This window comes from Neofelis nebulosa, chromosome 14 (assembly GCF_028018385.1).
Source record: "Neofelis nebulosa isolate mNeoNeb1 chromosome 14, mNeoNeb1.pri, whole genome shotgun sequence".
Lineage (NCBI taxonomy): Eukaryota > Metazoa > Chordata > Mammalia > Carnivora > Felidae > Neofelis > Neofelis nebulosa.
This window is the reverse complement of record NC_080795.1, coordinates 34,694,679-34,711,819: the sequence shown is the minus strand read 5'-3', so window position 1 is coordinate 34,711,819 and position 17,141 is coordinate 34,694,679. Positions and strand designations below refer to the sequence as shown.

General features: G+C 34.3%; 1 protein-coding gene across 3 annotated transcripts in view; it reads right to left on the bottom strand.

Moving 5' to 3' along the window:
* The window catches only part of CNBD1 (cyclic nucleotide binding domain containing 1), a 458,767-nt gene that overhangs the window by 406,651 nt on the left and 34,975 nt on the right, over positions 1-17,141 (bottom strand). For all 3 annotated transcript variants that reach the window (XR_009253278.1, XM_058698491.1, XM_058698492.1), the window contains exon 3: positions 12,504-12,617. Coding sequence is in view for 2 of the 3 variants with exons in the window: in XM_058698491.1 (XP_058554474.1) it covers positions 12,504-12,617 (114 nt within the window). In the remaining variant the exon portion in view is untranslated. The remainder of the gene's footprint in view (positions 1-12,503; positions 12,618-17,141) is intronic.

The window sequence follows — 17,141 nt, the reverse complement described above, 5'->3', positions numbered from 1 at the left end:
AAAGCACACAAGTAGGGAAGAGGAGCAGAGGGAGAGAGAGAAGACTCTTAAGCAGGCTCCACATTCAGCATGTAACCCAACACAGGGCTTGATCCCACAACTCTGGGTTCATGACCTGAGCCAAAATCAAGAGTCAGATGCTCAGACTGAGCCACCCAGGTGCCTTGAAGTGAACTTTCTTAATATGACAAAAGACAAACATCAGTTGTATTTCTGATTCCTTACTTTTTTTTTCTTAACGCCATTTACTCAATTTTATTGCAATATACCTAAAATATAGCAAGGAACACGTGATGCCATCAGCCATCAGTAAGCATGGCTTCAAAAGTTTCCCCCATTTCCTCATGAGACACACTTGGGTTATAAAGATGGTTACCCACCTGCTTAGGATGAGGTCCTATCATGCCATGTAAGGCCCTAACATGACCAGGACTTCACCCATGCAACTTCCAATGCAACCATATAACACTGGCCATCACTGGATAGGGTGAGCCAGATATCTTCTGGGCAATAAGGTCTCACGACAGTCTGCTTAGCCAATATGTTCCTTACTATCTAATGGGGGAAGGCACTAATAGGTTAATTAGTCCCTAAATGTGTTATTGAAAGTTGTTAAAAGTGATATGAAGAATTTATACATGTTATGAAAAACAAGTATAGGATACTTATAAGAGTGTAAAAATAGGTGACATATTTTGCTTGCCAGGAAAAGACAATGTCTCAGAGAGAGATTTAAACTGCCACACAAGATAAAAAAAGTTAAAAAAAAAAAAAAAAGAATATTCCAGGAAGAAAGCACAAGAAATTTTCTTGCAGAAAAAATTTCTAAAGATGCCAAATTTTGCTCAAAAATATTTTGACCTTGGGGCAAAGAGTGTATCACGGTTGTGTCTGACTCTTGAATTCGGCTCAGGTAATGATCTCACGGTTTCTTGAGTTCGAGCCCCACATTGGGCTCTGTGCTGCCAGCACGGAGCCTGCTTCGGATTTTCTCTCTCTCTCCCTCTCTCTCTGCTCCTCCCCAACTTGCACTATCTCTGTCTCTCTCAAAATAAATAAATAAACTTAAAAAAAAATATTTTGACCCTGTCAAATAGACATAGCCACTATACAACAGATTAATATTCTCTGTTAATCTTTTCATACTTTTTTGGTATCACTACATGTAATTATTTCTGAATTAATTTTTACTCAAAGCAAATGATAGGGATACATGAAATTATCCACAGAATTGATGGTTACCATAACTAGCAAGTAATTAGGCAATTCTAGTTATTTCTCTGCTATTGACTTTTTAAGGTTTTTGGCATTGTTCCTATTGATTATTAAATTAAAAAATACATAATATATTGTAAGTTTAAAAGTAACAGTAAAATGAATGTTAATGTACCTACCCAGATCTTTAAGGTACCCATGGCACTGTACAATTACTCTTCCATGGACAGATACATAGCACTCACTCCAGAGATAACCACTACACTGAAGTTTGTTCCTATTATTCCCTTGGTTTTCATTATACAGATTAATCAAAAATATATACATCCCTTTAAAAACCTAATTTTCGTTTTGCATATTTAGTTTTGCACTTGATAGAAATGAAGTGATTCTTATGAATTCCATAACTTGTTTTTTAGTTGTTGTTCATTGTGTTTATGAGATTTAATGACTATAGTTCATTTATTTTACTGCTGTATAAGATTTCATTATATTTATATATCACAAAGGGGATTTTCTTAGTCTGTGGGCAATTGAGATTTTTGTTTCCAGGTTTGTTTTGTTTTTTATCTGTTTGTTTGCTATATACAAACTTGGCTACTATGACTATCTTGTACATCCAGAACTTCTCCAAGAATTAAAATTAGTATATGCACAACATTATATTAGTAATGCCACATTGTTTTCTAAACTGGCTGTAACAATAGCCAAGGCATAAGTTTCAGTTGCTCTACATTTTTACTGCTACCATATTATTAAATTTTTGACTTTGTGAAATTAATTGAAAAATATTGATCACTTTTCATGTATTTATGGAGTTATACTGACTATAGGAAATCACTAAGTTATTTAATTCCTCAGCAAACTACAAAGAGAAAAAAAATTAAAAATCACAATACCATTAAGATATTATTTGCCTCTTTCTTGCTGTGTTGAAATCTAATCATGAAAATAATGATGGGTAAAACTACTTGCAACCAAGAATGATTCAAAATAATGGGATGAAACTATACCAGAAGTCACTGAATTCTTCACTGCCACATACTTATAATTTTTAAAAAGCCAAAAAAAATTAATTTTATTCTCAACCCTCTGACCTTGAGTACACTGCTTTGTGATATTCTGTGTGACAAAAGGAAAAGTATAGATAAAGCATTTTTGTAGCATCTCAAAGAGATTTTTATCTCAAGTAAAAGTGAATTATTATCTGAGTTGTAAGCACTTCTATTAACTTATTTCACTGTACTCCATATTAACTTGAAAGAATAGCCAAAAGACAAACTATAATAAATGACTTGGATATTTGGATATAACTTGGGTATTTGGAATCTATTTTCTCAAAAATCAGTGAAGTGCAGTTGTCACTTCAAATAAACAGTGTCTGCTGCTTATAATAAAAGTTAAGCTTTCAAGTAAAAATTTGATTTTTGTAAAACCTGTATCCACTTCTGTAAACTTGAGAGCTTCCTAACATGTAAGGCTTTTCTGATGATCAGTGATGATATAAAAATTGTGATCTTGGGGCACTTGGGTGGCTAAGTCAGTTGAGCATCTTATTGATTTCGGCTCAGGTCATGATCCTAGGGTCACAGGACTGAGCCCTGTGCCAGGCTCCACACTGAGTATGGAGCCTGCTTGGGATACTCTCTCTCTCTCTCTCTCTCTCTCTCTCTCTCCTCTCTCTCTCTCTGTCTCTCTCCATCTCTCTCTCTCTCCCTCTGCCCCTCTCCCCCAGCTTGTGCTTTCTCTCTCTCTCTCTCTCTAAGGTAAAAAAAAAAAATTATAAATTAAAAAAAACTGTGATCTTTATACATTACATAAGAAAACATGTTAACATTTGCAAGATCTATATAACCTAGTGAACCATTTTCCAAAGGACCAACGTATATTACACAATCATGCATTAGTAAAAGAATTATTCATAGTGCAAAATAATAGTTTTTATAGATGTCATTGTTTTTAAATTGGCCACATTAAAGATTTTTTTAAAAAGCCCCAGTAGGGGCGCCTGGGTGGCGCAGTCGGTTAAGCGTCCGACTTCAGCCAGGTCACGATCTCGCGGTCCGTGAGTTCGAGCCCCGCATCAGGCTCTGGGCTGATGGCTCGGAGCCTGGAGCCGGTTTCCGATTCTGTGTCTCCCTCTCTCTCTGCCCCTCCCCCGTTCATGCTCTGTCTCTCTCTGTCCCAAAAATAAATAAAAAACGTTGAAAAAAAAAATTAAAAAAAAAAAAATAAATAAAAAAAATAAAAAGCCCCAGTAAATTCAGGTGATAGGGATTAGCACCACTAACAAGCAAAATAAAATAAAATTTAGTGCACATTATCTCATTCAATCCTCCAACATGACTATAGAGTATGTATCACTGTCTCAATTATAGATAAAGAGACTAAGATTCAAAATTTTAGATAATCTTAAAGTAATACAATTACCAAATTGCAGAACTGAAATTCAAACCCAGATCTGACTAGTCCAGAGGCCATCACAACACACTGCCATCTATGTATTCTTGTATTCTAGCTCTTACAAACTTTTTAAAATTAGTCCCCAAATCTTTCTGTATCCCCCTCCCCCACTTTTTTGTAAATCCATATAAATTTTACTAGGTAGTGGTTAGAGTCAGAGTAATATATATATAATATATGTATCCTATATATATATTATATATATATGTAAGTATATATATATATATATATAATATATAAAATATATATAGGATCTTTCTTAAGATGTTTGCTATAGGATTCTTCAATCCTTTTTTTTAGACTCTGAAGTCAGACTGACTCATAAAAATACAAATAAATACAACCACTTTAAGTTTATTTACTGCATTAACTCCATTTGTTAAGCTTAGCTTAATTATCACTGGTGCCAAACCAGGAAAAACCAGGAAATAATTATGAGTGAATTCCAGCCCCAGGATGTACATTTGTAAGTTGCAAGCTTTGTCTTATATTGAGCAAGAGTGCTGACTTTGTCCCACACATTGCCAACATATCCAAAGTTAAAATTGAGGATTCAAAGGCAAATTCTTTTATATACTCTTGACAGCAAATATTGGAATCCTGTCATCTCTTATTATATAAGAAGAATATTTTAAGGTTAGAGAGAGAGGTAAGCAATATTTCCCTGGTTTCTACTAGATAAATGCCTATGCCAAACACAGAGTCTCCTCTTTTCATCCCCAAAAAGCAATAGAAAATCCACAGTTAAATGTGAACAGTTGATTGTACTTAACCTGTATGCTATGCTATAAAGCAGCAATACATTTTCCATTAATATATGACAAGCTATATGAAAATGCAAGAAAGTCAAATTATTTCAAAAGGATTATTTACCTACTGAATATTAACTGAAATTAAAGATGCCCAAATTTAAAAAGTTGGGATATCTAAAGACAACCTTGACTATAACAATATATTAACATATATTTATAAAATATATGCTATAAAATAACATATTTACTGATCCTTCATTTTCCTCAGCATTCTTTTTAAGAAAATTTTTCAATGTTTACTTATTTTTGAGAGACAGAGCATGAGCAGGGGAAGGGGCAGAAAGAGAGGGAGACCCAGAATCCGAAGCAGTCTCCAGGCTCTGAGCAGTCAGCACAGAGCCCAACGCGGGGCTCGAACTCACGGAGTTTGAGATCATGACCTGAGCCGAAGTCGGACGCTTAACCGACTGAGCCACCCAGGTGTCCCCTCAGCATTCTTAAATTAGTTTTGTTTAGCTCTTACACACTCATCTTAATGGCTTTTATCTAGTTTCTTTTCCATCCCCATTTCCATATTCTATAGACAACCTTGCTTTAGTACCAAAGCTCTCTACCTGACCTTTGTATTGGAATTGATGATTACTGACTATTGAGAAACAATAATAAAACATCATTTAGCTATATTGTCACTCAAGCTGGACTTAATTTATTAAAGAAAATAATTAAATTCAATGAAAACGTAGCTTGTAAATTTTAGATTTTCTCTTCCTGATTTCATAGTTATGTCCTTGAAGAGATCTTAGCCTCATTGGGCTAATTTAAGTAATGAATGAAGCATCTCGTTTTGGAGAATGGAAGGGCCAATTTGGAGACAGGGAAGCAAATTTCTTGCCACCAATCGTACACAATATGGAAGAAGCTCCAAACTTTCAACTATAGGCTTTTAAACCTAGAACTGATTCCCTTTGAATCAAAGACGGCTTTTTCCCCTTACAGAAATGAAATCTATAAGAAAATGCAGCAGCATTTATAATACTCGTCCAGCTGAACTCATAATTGCACCATGTTCACTACCTATCTCTTAACTGATGGTATCACATTTTTCCATTATCAGGGTAGGGTGTTGGTCAGGAATTCCATGCAATTAAAATTATGCCCACTGGGATCTACTGGCCTCTTAAAATCTAGATAAGGTTCCACGCAAATCCATGGAAGTACAAACCTCTCCTTAAGATTTCAACAGTTACCCAGATGACATTCTGATGTTACCTCTGCCACTGTGTTTCTTCCTTAAATACTCTATTCCATGTCTTGTTTATCCAGAAATAAAACCAACTTTGCCTATATTTCCTCAACCAAACTAAACTAAACTAAACCAAATATTTAGAGCCCTTGTAAGTGCAATAGAGTTCATCAGATACTGGGGTTATCCTAAAGAGATACTGTATCACATATAGCCCAACATACTTGAAATACATTAATAAGAGTTTTCTTTTCTTTTTTTTTTTTTTTTTTTTTTTTTTTTTAATTTTTTTTCAACATTTTTTTATTTATTTTTGGGACAGAGAGACAGAGCATGAACGGGGGAGGGGCAGAGAGAGAGGGAGACACAGAATCGGAAATAGGCTCCAGGCTCCGAGCCATCAGCCCAGAGCCTGACGCGGGGCTCGAACTCACGGACCGCGAGATCGTGACCTGGCTGAAGTCGGACGCTTAACCGACTGCGCCACCCAGGCGCCCCAAGAGTTTTCTTTTCTTAAATGTCCTCAACCCCATGCCTAGGACAAATGGTTTCTCCTCACTCAGTGCACATTTCTCCAATTATTTCCTGGCTCCTCCTGCTTCTTGTCTGCCTCTTGTTTTCTCTGCCTTTCCTCACCCCTGGATAGCTCCACAACTCCAAGTTAGAATACTTCTACTCAAGTCAGAACAGTTCAACACCTATTCCTGGACAATTCCAACCAAAACCATAAGGAAGAAAGTGTGACAAAAGGGCCTTCCTTTTAGAATAATCCACCATTCCTCAGTGGTAGTTGTAAACATGGAATGGAATTTTTTTTCCAACTCAAGACTTGAAACTTTCTTATAACAGTTCACTCTAACACAGGGAAATCCTATGCACTTAGGCAATTTCTACAAATTGCCACCATTTTGCTACAGTAATGCCCCAGGCCATCCAGGGTTTCATTTTTTTTTTTTTTTTTAAATTTATTTATTTATTTTTTAATATATGAAATTTACTGTCAAATTGGTTTCCATACAACACCCAGTGCTCATCACTTGTACCCCAATGTTTATAGCAGCACTCTCAACAGGGTTTCATTTTTATATCATAGCAAATGATTTAATTTGGGCCACAAAAGACATCAGACCATGGCTGAGGCAACTAGTTAGATTTCTATAAATTTCCCTTTCCTTTCCTTCTGAAAATTCTCTCAAAGGTCCAAATATTGCTTTCATAAACTAGCATGACAGTCCTGCACTTTGCCCTTGCCTTTCTCCCTTGTTCCTTTTTTCCTTTTCCTTTCTTCCTCTCTTCCTCCCTTCCTTCTTTCCTTTTTCTTTTCTTTCTGTCCTTTTCTTCCTTTTCCTTTTGTTCCTTCCTTCCTTCCTTCTGCCTTTCTTTCTTTCTTTCTTTTCTTTCTTTCTTTCTCTCCTCTTTATTTTCTTCTTTCTTTTTCTTTCTTTCTCTCTTTATTTTCTTCTTTCTTTTTCTTTCTTTCTTTCTTTCTTTTTCTCCTCTTTATTTTCTTTCTTTCTTCTCTTTCTTTCTTTCTTTCTCTCTTTCTTTCCCTCTTTTTCTTTCTTCTCCTGCACTGCAAGCCATCACCACTCCCATGTTGACATATATGGAAGAAATTATCTAAATAATTTGAAAAAAATTTTTCCCAAAACTTTCTAGTGGCAACTACTAAACTGGGAAATTACTATATCAGCCAAAATAGCCTTACCAGCACTTGGATAATAATGGTGAAGACCATCACATGAATTTGGGGTTTTTTTTGGCTTTGTTTTGTTTTGTTTTGTTTTGTTTTTGTCTCAAGGACTCTTTTCCTTCTTCTCCTAGCTAACTCTTACTTATCCTTGAACTTCAACATCCCTTCCTCAGGGATTCTTGCCTTGACCTTCTAGTACATCGTCTGCCATTAACACAAGCACTCTCAATGCAAACTGCCCACCCCCGCACTTTGTCACCGCTGACACTTATTACACTTTATTTATTACCTCTTAGTGCCTGTCAGTGCCATACCTTCTGAATATGAGACCCTGCGAGACTTGCACTTAACACGATCAATACTCAGTACATATTATTTACATGAATAAACAAATGATAAAGCATTATTATAAGGTTTCTTCCTAGAGGATGTAAATTTTTGCATTTATATTTAGGGAAAAATAGTAAAACAGAATTATTACTGTTCTGACTTAAAAAAACACACAAGGAGCATCTCATTCAATAGACCTCAGAACTTCAGACAAAATAAGGGTTTTATAATCACGAAAAGGATAGTCTCCTTTGTTCTAACGTTAAATACATAGTTTTCAAATACCCTGTGGTTAATTACCCTGAGGCCAGATTCAAGCTAGCATGAAATAAGCACTACTTAGCTGTAGCTGTAGCACATGGGTAATTTTCACAATGCTAGAGAATGAAATTGAGTCCAAATCTCGAAAGAACACAAGCTAAGAAAGTAATTTTGCAGAGATTTTTTTAAAGTCAGTCTATCAGAATCCATTTGCTCTAGGTTTTTAGTTGCTTCATCTCCAAATATTCATCTTTATTTTCCAGCATTTTCTGCACTTACACTTTTAGAGACAATTTGTAATCCATCAAGGTACAATATGTACTATACCAAATAATTATTTTAAAATGTGTTTCAGAAAAATATATATATATTACAGAGAAGTTCCACATCATTTTAACCCAGATCAAAGGTACATGTTACTGCTGCTTTTAGATGTAGAAGTAAAATTTTGAGCTTCAATTCAAGCAGCTGAAATGTCCTAGTCTCTTTAGAATCTGAAGTCCAAACTGAAGCATCAAATCTTTGCACAAAACATGCTTTGACAGCTTTTGGAGAAATAGGTAATTTGGCCAACTGAGCATACTGACTTCTGGAGCCATGAGAAATATCCCAGAAGACCCTTCCAGTCAGGATGCCTTTAGCACATTGAAGGATACTCTTAGTGAGACCCCAGGGCTGGTGGACAGGAAGCACAGTATAGCACATTGCCAACATCCTTTTACTCTTACCAGGTTTATTCAGTTTTAAGTTATATAACACAAGCTAAGTTAAGATGGTTTTGCTAAACATTACCATTACCTGGTTATAAACCTGTTATAATCTGTTATAAGTTATAAACCTAGAAACTCCTTCTAAACAGAGCAAGTTACTCCCTTTTCTTCATCCTTTTTTGATCCTATGCCTAATTAGAATTAAATCTTTTAGGACAATAGATACTTATTGGACTTCATTAAAATGTCCTGAGTAAAAATATATCAAAAGAGTCTAAAACGCCATACCCTGCATATTAAGTGCAACATGTGATTGATTGCTGTTAAATTTAATAAGACAAGTATATTATAGCCAAAGCCCATACACAACTTTGCAGTTTAACAATAAGCCCACAGACAAATGAAAAAATGGTTAAAAATGCAGAGTAAAATGTCCCAATAGAAAAGCTGCAGTTTAGTCATTTTTATTCATTCTCTAAAAGAAAAAAAAATCAAATTGTCTCTAGGCTTACTATCCAAAAAAGTAAGTCAAATGATTTATAAAAGTCAAATAAGAATACCAGCTTCCTTATAATACTTGAGTTCCTACTCTCCCTCCAAAAAGTTGCTTATTTAATAAATATATCTTCAACATAGATTTCCACAATTCTGTGGAATAGTTTTCTCAATTACTATCATTTCCTTAAACCTTCTTTTCCTCCAGAAATGAACTGATATAAAGGCGTACTGATTAAAAGTCTGTCTTCTCCAAGAAATAACTGTTAAGGACGATGTAGAGAAAAAAGAACCTTCATGCACTGTTGATGGGGACATAAATTGGTACAGCTGCTGTGAAAAACAGTATGGAGTTTCCTTGAAAAACTGAAAATAGAAATACCATACAATTCAGTAATTCCACTACTGGGTATTTACCCAAAGAAACAAAAACATTAATTCAAAAGATATATGCACCCCTAAGTTTATTGCAGCATTATTTATAACAACCAAGATACAGAAGCAACCCAAAGTGTCCATCTATCGAATGCATAAAGAAGATGTGGTATATATACAATGGAATGAATATTAGCCATAAAAAAGAATGAGATCTTGCCATTTTCAACAACATGAACCACACCAGAAGGTATTTTGTCAAGTGAAATAAATCAGACATAGAAAGACAAATATCATATGATTTCATTTATATATGGAATGTAAACAACAAAACAAATGAATAAACAAGCAAAAGAGACCCATAAACACAGAGAGCAAACTGGTGATTTCCAGAGGGGATGTGGGTGGGAGGTGGGCAAAATGGGTGAAGGAGAATGGGACATACAGGCTTCCAGTTATGGAATGAATAAGGGATGGGGATGAAAGGTATAGCATAGGGAATGTGGTCAATGGTACTGTAATAGCATTGTATGATGACAGATGGTAGCTACACTTGTGGTGAGCATAGTAAAATGTACAGTTACTGAATCTCTATGTTGTACATCTAAAACTATTGTAACATTGTGCATCAACTATACTTCAATTAAAAAATAATTTAAGTCTGTCATTTCTTGTTTAAAAGGGTGAATATTAAATTTGTTTAAGCGAAGATGCAGCAATTTGTTACTGTTACTATTAATATGTATTAATTTGTTATTGTTGCTGTTGTTGGTTAACCTATTTGAAAAGCTGCAGAATTTCTTGACAGATGTTATACATCTATACAAAACATCCTCACTGCCTATATCTGTAGTCCATGATAATAATAAAAGCTAGTACAATTTAAAAGTTCTTTCCATGCATAACTCTGAAATGAGCTATTAATGTGGGATATTAATATTATCTTCTTTACCGAGGTAAAAACAGAGCAATGTTCAGAGGCTATTCCCAAGTCATGCTGTTACACTTGGACAAAATAGAAACTCAGATCCAAGTTGTGTGAGTCAAAATTCAGTGCTTTTTTAAAAGAAATATTGCAGATTTGATATCTAATACCTGTCAATATGTTTAAAAATTACCTCCTCTATAGTTGATTCATAAATAAAATAAATTTAGACAACTGTCATAGTTTTGAGTCATCTTTGATCTATGTTCCAGCCAGGTCTTCCATTTATTTTCATTTACGTGGCACTGCTCCAAGTGGAGTTAATGGTTATATGAAGCATTTCTTCTACTCTCCTTGCACTTCGATATTTAGCAAATGCCCTGACATAAGGAATTCTCACTAGATGTCCCAAACAAGGCTCATGTCATTCTTCAAAGCCTTGCTGTTGTATCTGTCACATGACATTTACATTAAGTGAATGACAGAGTGTTGAATATGGCAATGATAATGGGTAAATGTTATTCATGAATAATTTTAATAGTGTTGGTATTTAGTGTTTGCTAAGATTCATGTTTTCTCATCAATTATTTTCTGCCAAAATCTTCTCTGAATTACCTGAGCTCTAGTCCCACCATCCAAGCCTATGTGGATTCATCACATTACCAAGGGCCAGTGTAAGCTAAGCTTAGAGATTCATAATTTAATACATTTCATGAATGTAATTTTAATTCCATTTAAGGTATTTTTATTGCTACTTTAGAGGAGTGTCTTTCTGGCTTAAAATATAAATGTTTTGTAGTTTTTAATAGTCACATACTGCACAAATTACAAGTAAAAGCATGATTTTAATTTTACTATGAGACATATTGAATTACATCAAATACCTTTTCAACATTTCTTCTTGAACTACTAGTAGTATAAAATTGTAATAATAGATTTTCTAATGATGAACTTTCTTTAAGTTCATGAGATGAAACCAATATAACTACGATGTACACATCTAATACACTATTGCATTATTTCACTTGCTAATATTTTATTATGTATATTTTCCTACATGATAATAATTAAAATTAGTATTTCTTATTTATGTTACTTTTGTTAAAATTTTTTAGCTGTTTATTTATTCTGAGAGAGAGAAAGTGCATGCATGTGAGCTGGGGAGGGGCAGATACAGAGAGGGAGAGAGAGAATTCCAAGCAGGCACTGTTTGCATTGTCAGGGGAGAGAACTTCTGCACTGTCAGCACAGAGCCCCATGTGGGGCTCTATTCCATGAACTGCGAGATCATGACCTGAGCCTAAGTCAAGTATGGCATGCTCAACCAACCAAACCACCCAGGGGCTTTTATTCTTGCTAAATTTTGATATCAGAGTTATGGATACAAGGCAAAATCACAAACTACTTTTTATTTTTTACACTATGGAAAAACTAAATTGCACGGAAATTTTAGCTTTTCTTGGACATTTGAAAGGAACTTCTAGTGATATCACTTGGGCTATGGGTTTTTAATTTTTGCTTTTGTTCTTTTTTGCTCCAAATTATACTTTTGAAGAGTACTTTTTACAATTTCTATTTATACCATATTACATTTTTAATTTCTATCTCCTTGAATAAATTTAGTAGCACTTTTTTTAGAAATTAATCAATAACATCTAGATTATCAAATTAGCCTCAAGTTATATAACTCTATCATAATTTATAATTTTCCTAGTTTTCTTTGTATCATTTATTGTATTATCTTTCGCATTCCTAACAGCATTTTCTTTTATTATGTTCATTACATAAGGCTAGTTGCTTATTCTTTTTAATGATAAAACTAAAGGAGCAACATCACTTATTAGTCCCAATCATCATACCATATAATTAAAATTCCTCCAAATCATTGTGTAAATTTACTCTTCCCTACCAAGCTTCATTTTCTTGGCTGCTCCCTAGCATGGAGTGCTGGAAACAGATTAAATACTTTCATTATTTGAGCTCCATTTGTTTTTTAATGCATATGCACATCAACCTTGTTTCCAAAAGAAGACATCATTACCTTTTTTCCTCTTGTTTGAAGAGTGTAGGCAGTCTGGTTTTTTTCTTCAGGAATATTTTAGGATATTGCTTTATAAACATATTGTGAGCTGACAGGATACTGTAAGAACTCTGGCTTTAAAAATAAGAGGGACAAATTAAATTTTAAGTGTCATAAGATAATAGTTTCTAAGGAAAGATTTTTGACTCAATACATACAACTTAAGTCTATACTATTTAGCCTAAAAAAACAAATGACAAAAATATGAAACATAAACATTCTGTGCTTTAAAAAGATCCACTATAAAAATTGTTCATAGTGTGCCTCAGTAAGAAATATTTTATGAATATTAGATTTATGGGAATGTCAATGTCAAAAATTTAATTTTTAAGTTCGGCCTTCTTAAAAGTTTTATTTCTGTAATTGATTAAAGCCCTTACATAAAATATGCCACATAATTAAAATTCCTCCAAAATAATTCACATAGAGGTCACATATATATCACCAAAAAGTATATTTATCTGAATCCTTGCAATGATTTATGAAAATATCATGTACTCTTTTTAGAACTGGAATAAAGATATGTTAGAGCAAAAGATCAACATTTCCCAATCCACAAGATCAGTGGAATCATCTGGGATGCTTTTTAGAAGTACGGTTTTCTATCCTTTTTCTGAAGAAAGATCTCCAAGTCTAGAGGTCTGCACGGGCCTATTTTAAACATCCTTCTCCAGGGGATTCCTATTTGTAGCCAGATTTCAACACACCGCAAATATAAAAATGCCAATAATCCACAGGATATAGTAAATTATCATTCAGTGTCAGGTAATGACATTTGTTTCTGGAAAATCTGCTTCATTCAATTTTCAATAAACAACCACCATGAAAAATTGATCAGTTTTTTTAAATGCTAAGCATTCATCTTGACAGCTTATTTCAATAATTATCAAAAATGATCATACTTAAAAACGAACACTGATAAACATCTTTGTCAATATTTGCCTCATGGCAATGAATATAAAAATACTTGAGAAATCTTTTATTTCATTGTCAGTGTAAATAATAGCAACACATTATAAAATATTTATAACAGCTTTTTTTCTCCAGGCCAAAGTTTCCTAAAATGCCATATTAATTCTTTACACAAAACAAATACTACATACTTTAAGAATGTTATCTAAGTTAATTTAACTTAATTAACTCAAATAGTGCAAAGTGAATTTGATTTAATATACATTAAGCATTTTCATGCCTAATCTTACACTATAGAGATACATGAAGCAAGAATCTAATCTGTTTTAAATCCAGTCACATATCATTAGAAGCTTCTCCAAGATCTTTTTTTTTCCCCAACTTAGAATTCACATTCTACATTTATCTATTTTACACATCTACTTGTAAAACATCAGGTACTTGTTATAGGCCAAACATTGGGCTAAAATCTTTACACTATTTTTGTCTCATTATATATTTACACAACCCGATAAAGTTGCTATTCTTTATTGCCCATTCTACACATAAAGAAACTGCAAACTTAATTCATTTAACTAGTAAGTGGAGGACACAGGGTACAAATGAAAACTATATTGACTTTAAAACCCATTGTCTTAACTTTTTGGATACACTGCTCCCTAAACAATAAAACATGTTAGTTAATACTAAGTGCCAGTCACTATTCTAGGCAGTTTACATGTAACGTATAATTTATCCTTACACAACTATATCAGCTGATATTCCTATCATCCTCATTTGGTAGATAAAGAAATTGAGGCCCATGAAGTACAAAATTGTGGCCTCTTTCCTTTGTCTACACGGAGCCCATGCTATAAGACTTGGAACCTTACTCCAATCTGTGATCTGGATAGGCCATCTTTGGAGTGGCTAAGAAGCTTACATCAAAATGCTAAGACCTTCACTCTTGTCATTTTCCATGTCTATGACTGAACAGCCTGCTTCATCTAATCCTTGAGAATTTTCAAGGTGTGGTAGCTGATGTACATGGACCAGTGTTTATGATCTGTCTCCAAGTTAATATCTTCAAGAAGTAAAAAATGTGGAAGGTTGAAATGGAAAAGACAAATGCTAGAACTAGGCATGATATAATTTTCAAAATGAGGACCTAAGTGCTCTATGCTGCTATGATGTATACTCTACATCACAAAATGTAATCTGGCAGTATATGCGTATTCTGAGTCTCTTTTGAAATAAAAACATATAGTTCTGTGTGTTCAGTAGGTTGCATTATTGTCTAAAACTATGTGAAGTATGCCAATAAATGCCTCTAAATATGCATAAGAGAAGTAGATTAGGAGAAATGGTATAAATATAATTAGAAATCCAGGGATACAGAAAGATTAAGAATTATGGCAGAGTCAGAAAGTAGACCATGGATCCAAATAACTATTTGACACTTTAAAACTGTCCACATAATTTCCTAAGCTATGAGTAAGCACTCTATGGACAAAATTCTCTACTTTATTGAAGCTCACCTGCAAGGAAACTCACCTGCAGAGAAACCCCAGTTTCCTCAGATGAAGGGGAAATACATACAAAACCTATAGATTTACACAACAGAACTCTAGAGCACTTTCAGGATGCTTACAATTGCCAAGCAGGTATTAAAAGGTGGGGTGTGTGCCAAACTGGAAATAATGCTCATAAAGAGAAAGCCACAACCTCTCTCTCTCTCTCTCTCTCTCTCTCATCTGTCATGTCTTAAGAGAAGTCTAAAATGGCCAGATCCTACAGGTTTTCATTTTTTTTTAATTTTTACATAAGCCAGAAATTTGAACTCTCATGTGAAATTTTTATTTTTAAATATTAGCAACTGCTGTAGATTATTGTGTTCCTCCCCCTCCCCCATATTCATATGTTGAAGCCCTATCCGCCAATGTGACTGTAACTGGAGATAAAGCTATTAGGAGGTAATTAAAGTTATATGAGATCATGAGGGCAGGGACCTAATCTGTTAGGACTGGTGGTCTTGTAAGAAGGGGAAGAGAGAAAGATCTCTCTCTGCACATGCACACACCAAGTAAAGGCCATAAGAGGACACGACAAAAAGGCAGCTATCTGCATGCTAGGAAGACAGCTCTAGTCAGAAATGAAACAACTGGCACCTTGATCTTGGACTTCCCGTCTTCTAGATCTGTGAGAAATAAATTTCTGTTAAGACAACCTACAGTATTATGTCAGCCTGAGCAGAATAAGACTGTAACATACTTTTTAAAAATTTTTAAATTACTGTGTGAATCAATCAAAATAATCTTTTAGCTCTACATAAATTACACTATCCCAGGGCAGGGGACAGGGATACCAGTTAATGGCCTTGGCAGGGTTCCCTAACTGCATGACAAGTAGTTACTTTTTGCCTCCTCTACTAGATTGTGCCTACAATAAGAAATAAAAGAACCCTATGGCGCACCTGGGTGGCTCAGTTGGTTGAGCATCCGACTTCAGCTCAGGTCATGATCTCGCAGTCTGTGAGTTCAAGCCCCACGTCAGGCCCTGCGACAGCTCAGAGCCCGGAGCCTGCTTCAGATTCTGTGTTTCCCTCTCTCTCTGCCCCTCCCCTGCTCATGCTCTGTCTCTCTCACACTCAAAAAAATGAATAAATGTTAAAAAAAAGAAAAGAAATAAAAGAACCCTAGTCTTGGGATCAAAATGACCTTTGTTTGTGTACTAATTTTTCTAGTTTATATCAAGTTAAAAGTATTAAGGTATTAAAAGTATTAAAGTCATTTAAGCTTTATATGCTTTACTTGCTTATGTACTGAATGATAGATACATGTCTAAATAATAATAATTCAATGTTTAATATTCAATTATTTTATATCTATCTTAAAAACTTCCCTATGCTACAACAAACCATGTCCCTTTCTTCCTGGGTACAGGGCTAACCTACATTTCCCAACTTCTCTTGCACTTAGATATAGTCACAAGGCTAAGTTCTAGCCAAAGGAACATGGAAGAGAGGGTGGGAGTGATGTGCACCATTTCCAGACCAGGCCCATCGAAATCTGCCCCCAATCTCACCAAAAAACCCTTCTATAAAAGATTCTCTATGTCTTTTTCCTTTCCAGCTTGAAGCAAATTAGCAGGTTAAACTTGAAAACCACAAAGATGAAAGAACAAAAGTTTGAAAGAGGCCTGAGTTCCTAAACCAGAACAGCCTACCAATCAAATATAACCCTATAGGGCTTGATGTGAGAAAGAAAGAAATTTCTGTTGTGTTATACCACTGAGATTTAGGGTTTGTCTATAACGGCTAGATTTCCCTAACTAGTTATATCTTCTGTATCCCATTCAGTTTTGCTTACAAGTCTGGGAACATAATATACTTTTAATAAAATACTTATTGATTAATTATATTTATGTGGCTTCCCTAAGGCAGTTTACATTTTTTATTTTAAATTAGTTAAAACGAGCCATAAAGGTTGGATCTATTCAACCACTCATAGATTTTTTCTTCCTAAATTTGTCTTATAAGTATTGTAGCATCTAGTCATTTATGTGATGAAAATTGAAAAAATGTGAATGTTATTCTTGCAAACTAGAAGAAAGCAGAGGTACAATTTGATAATAATTAAGTTCCTTTTATATATATACATAAAAATATAGATATAATATACTATTATACATTATATATAATGTATATAT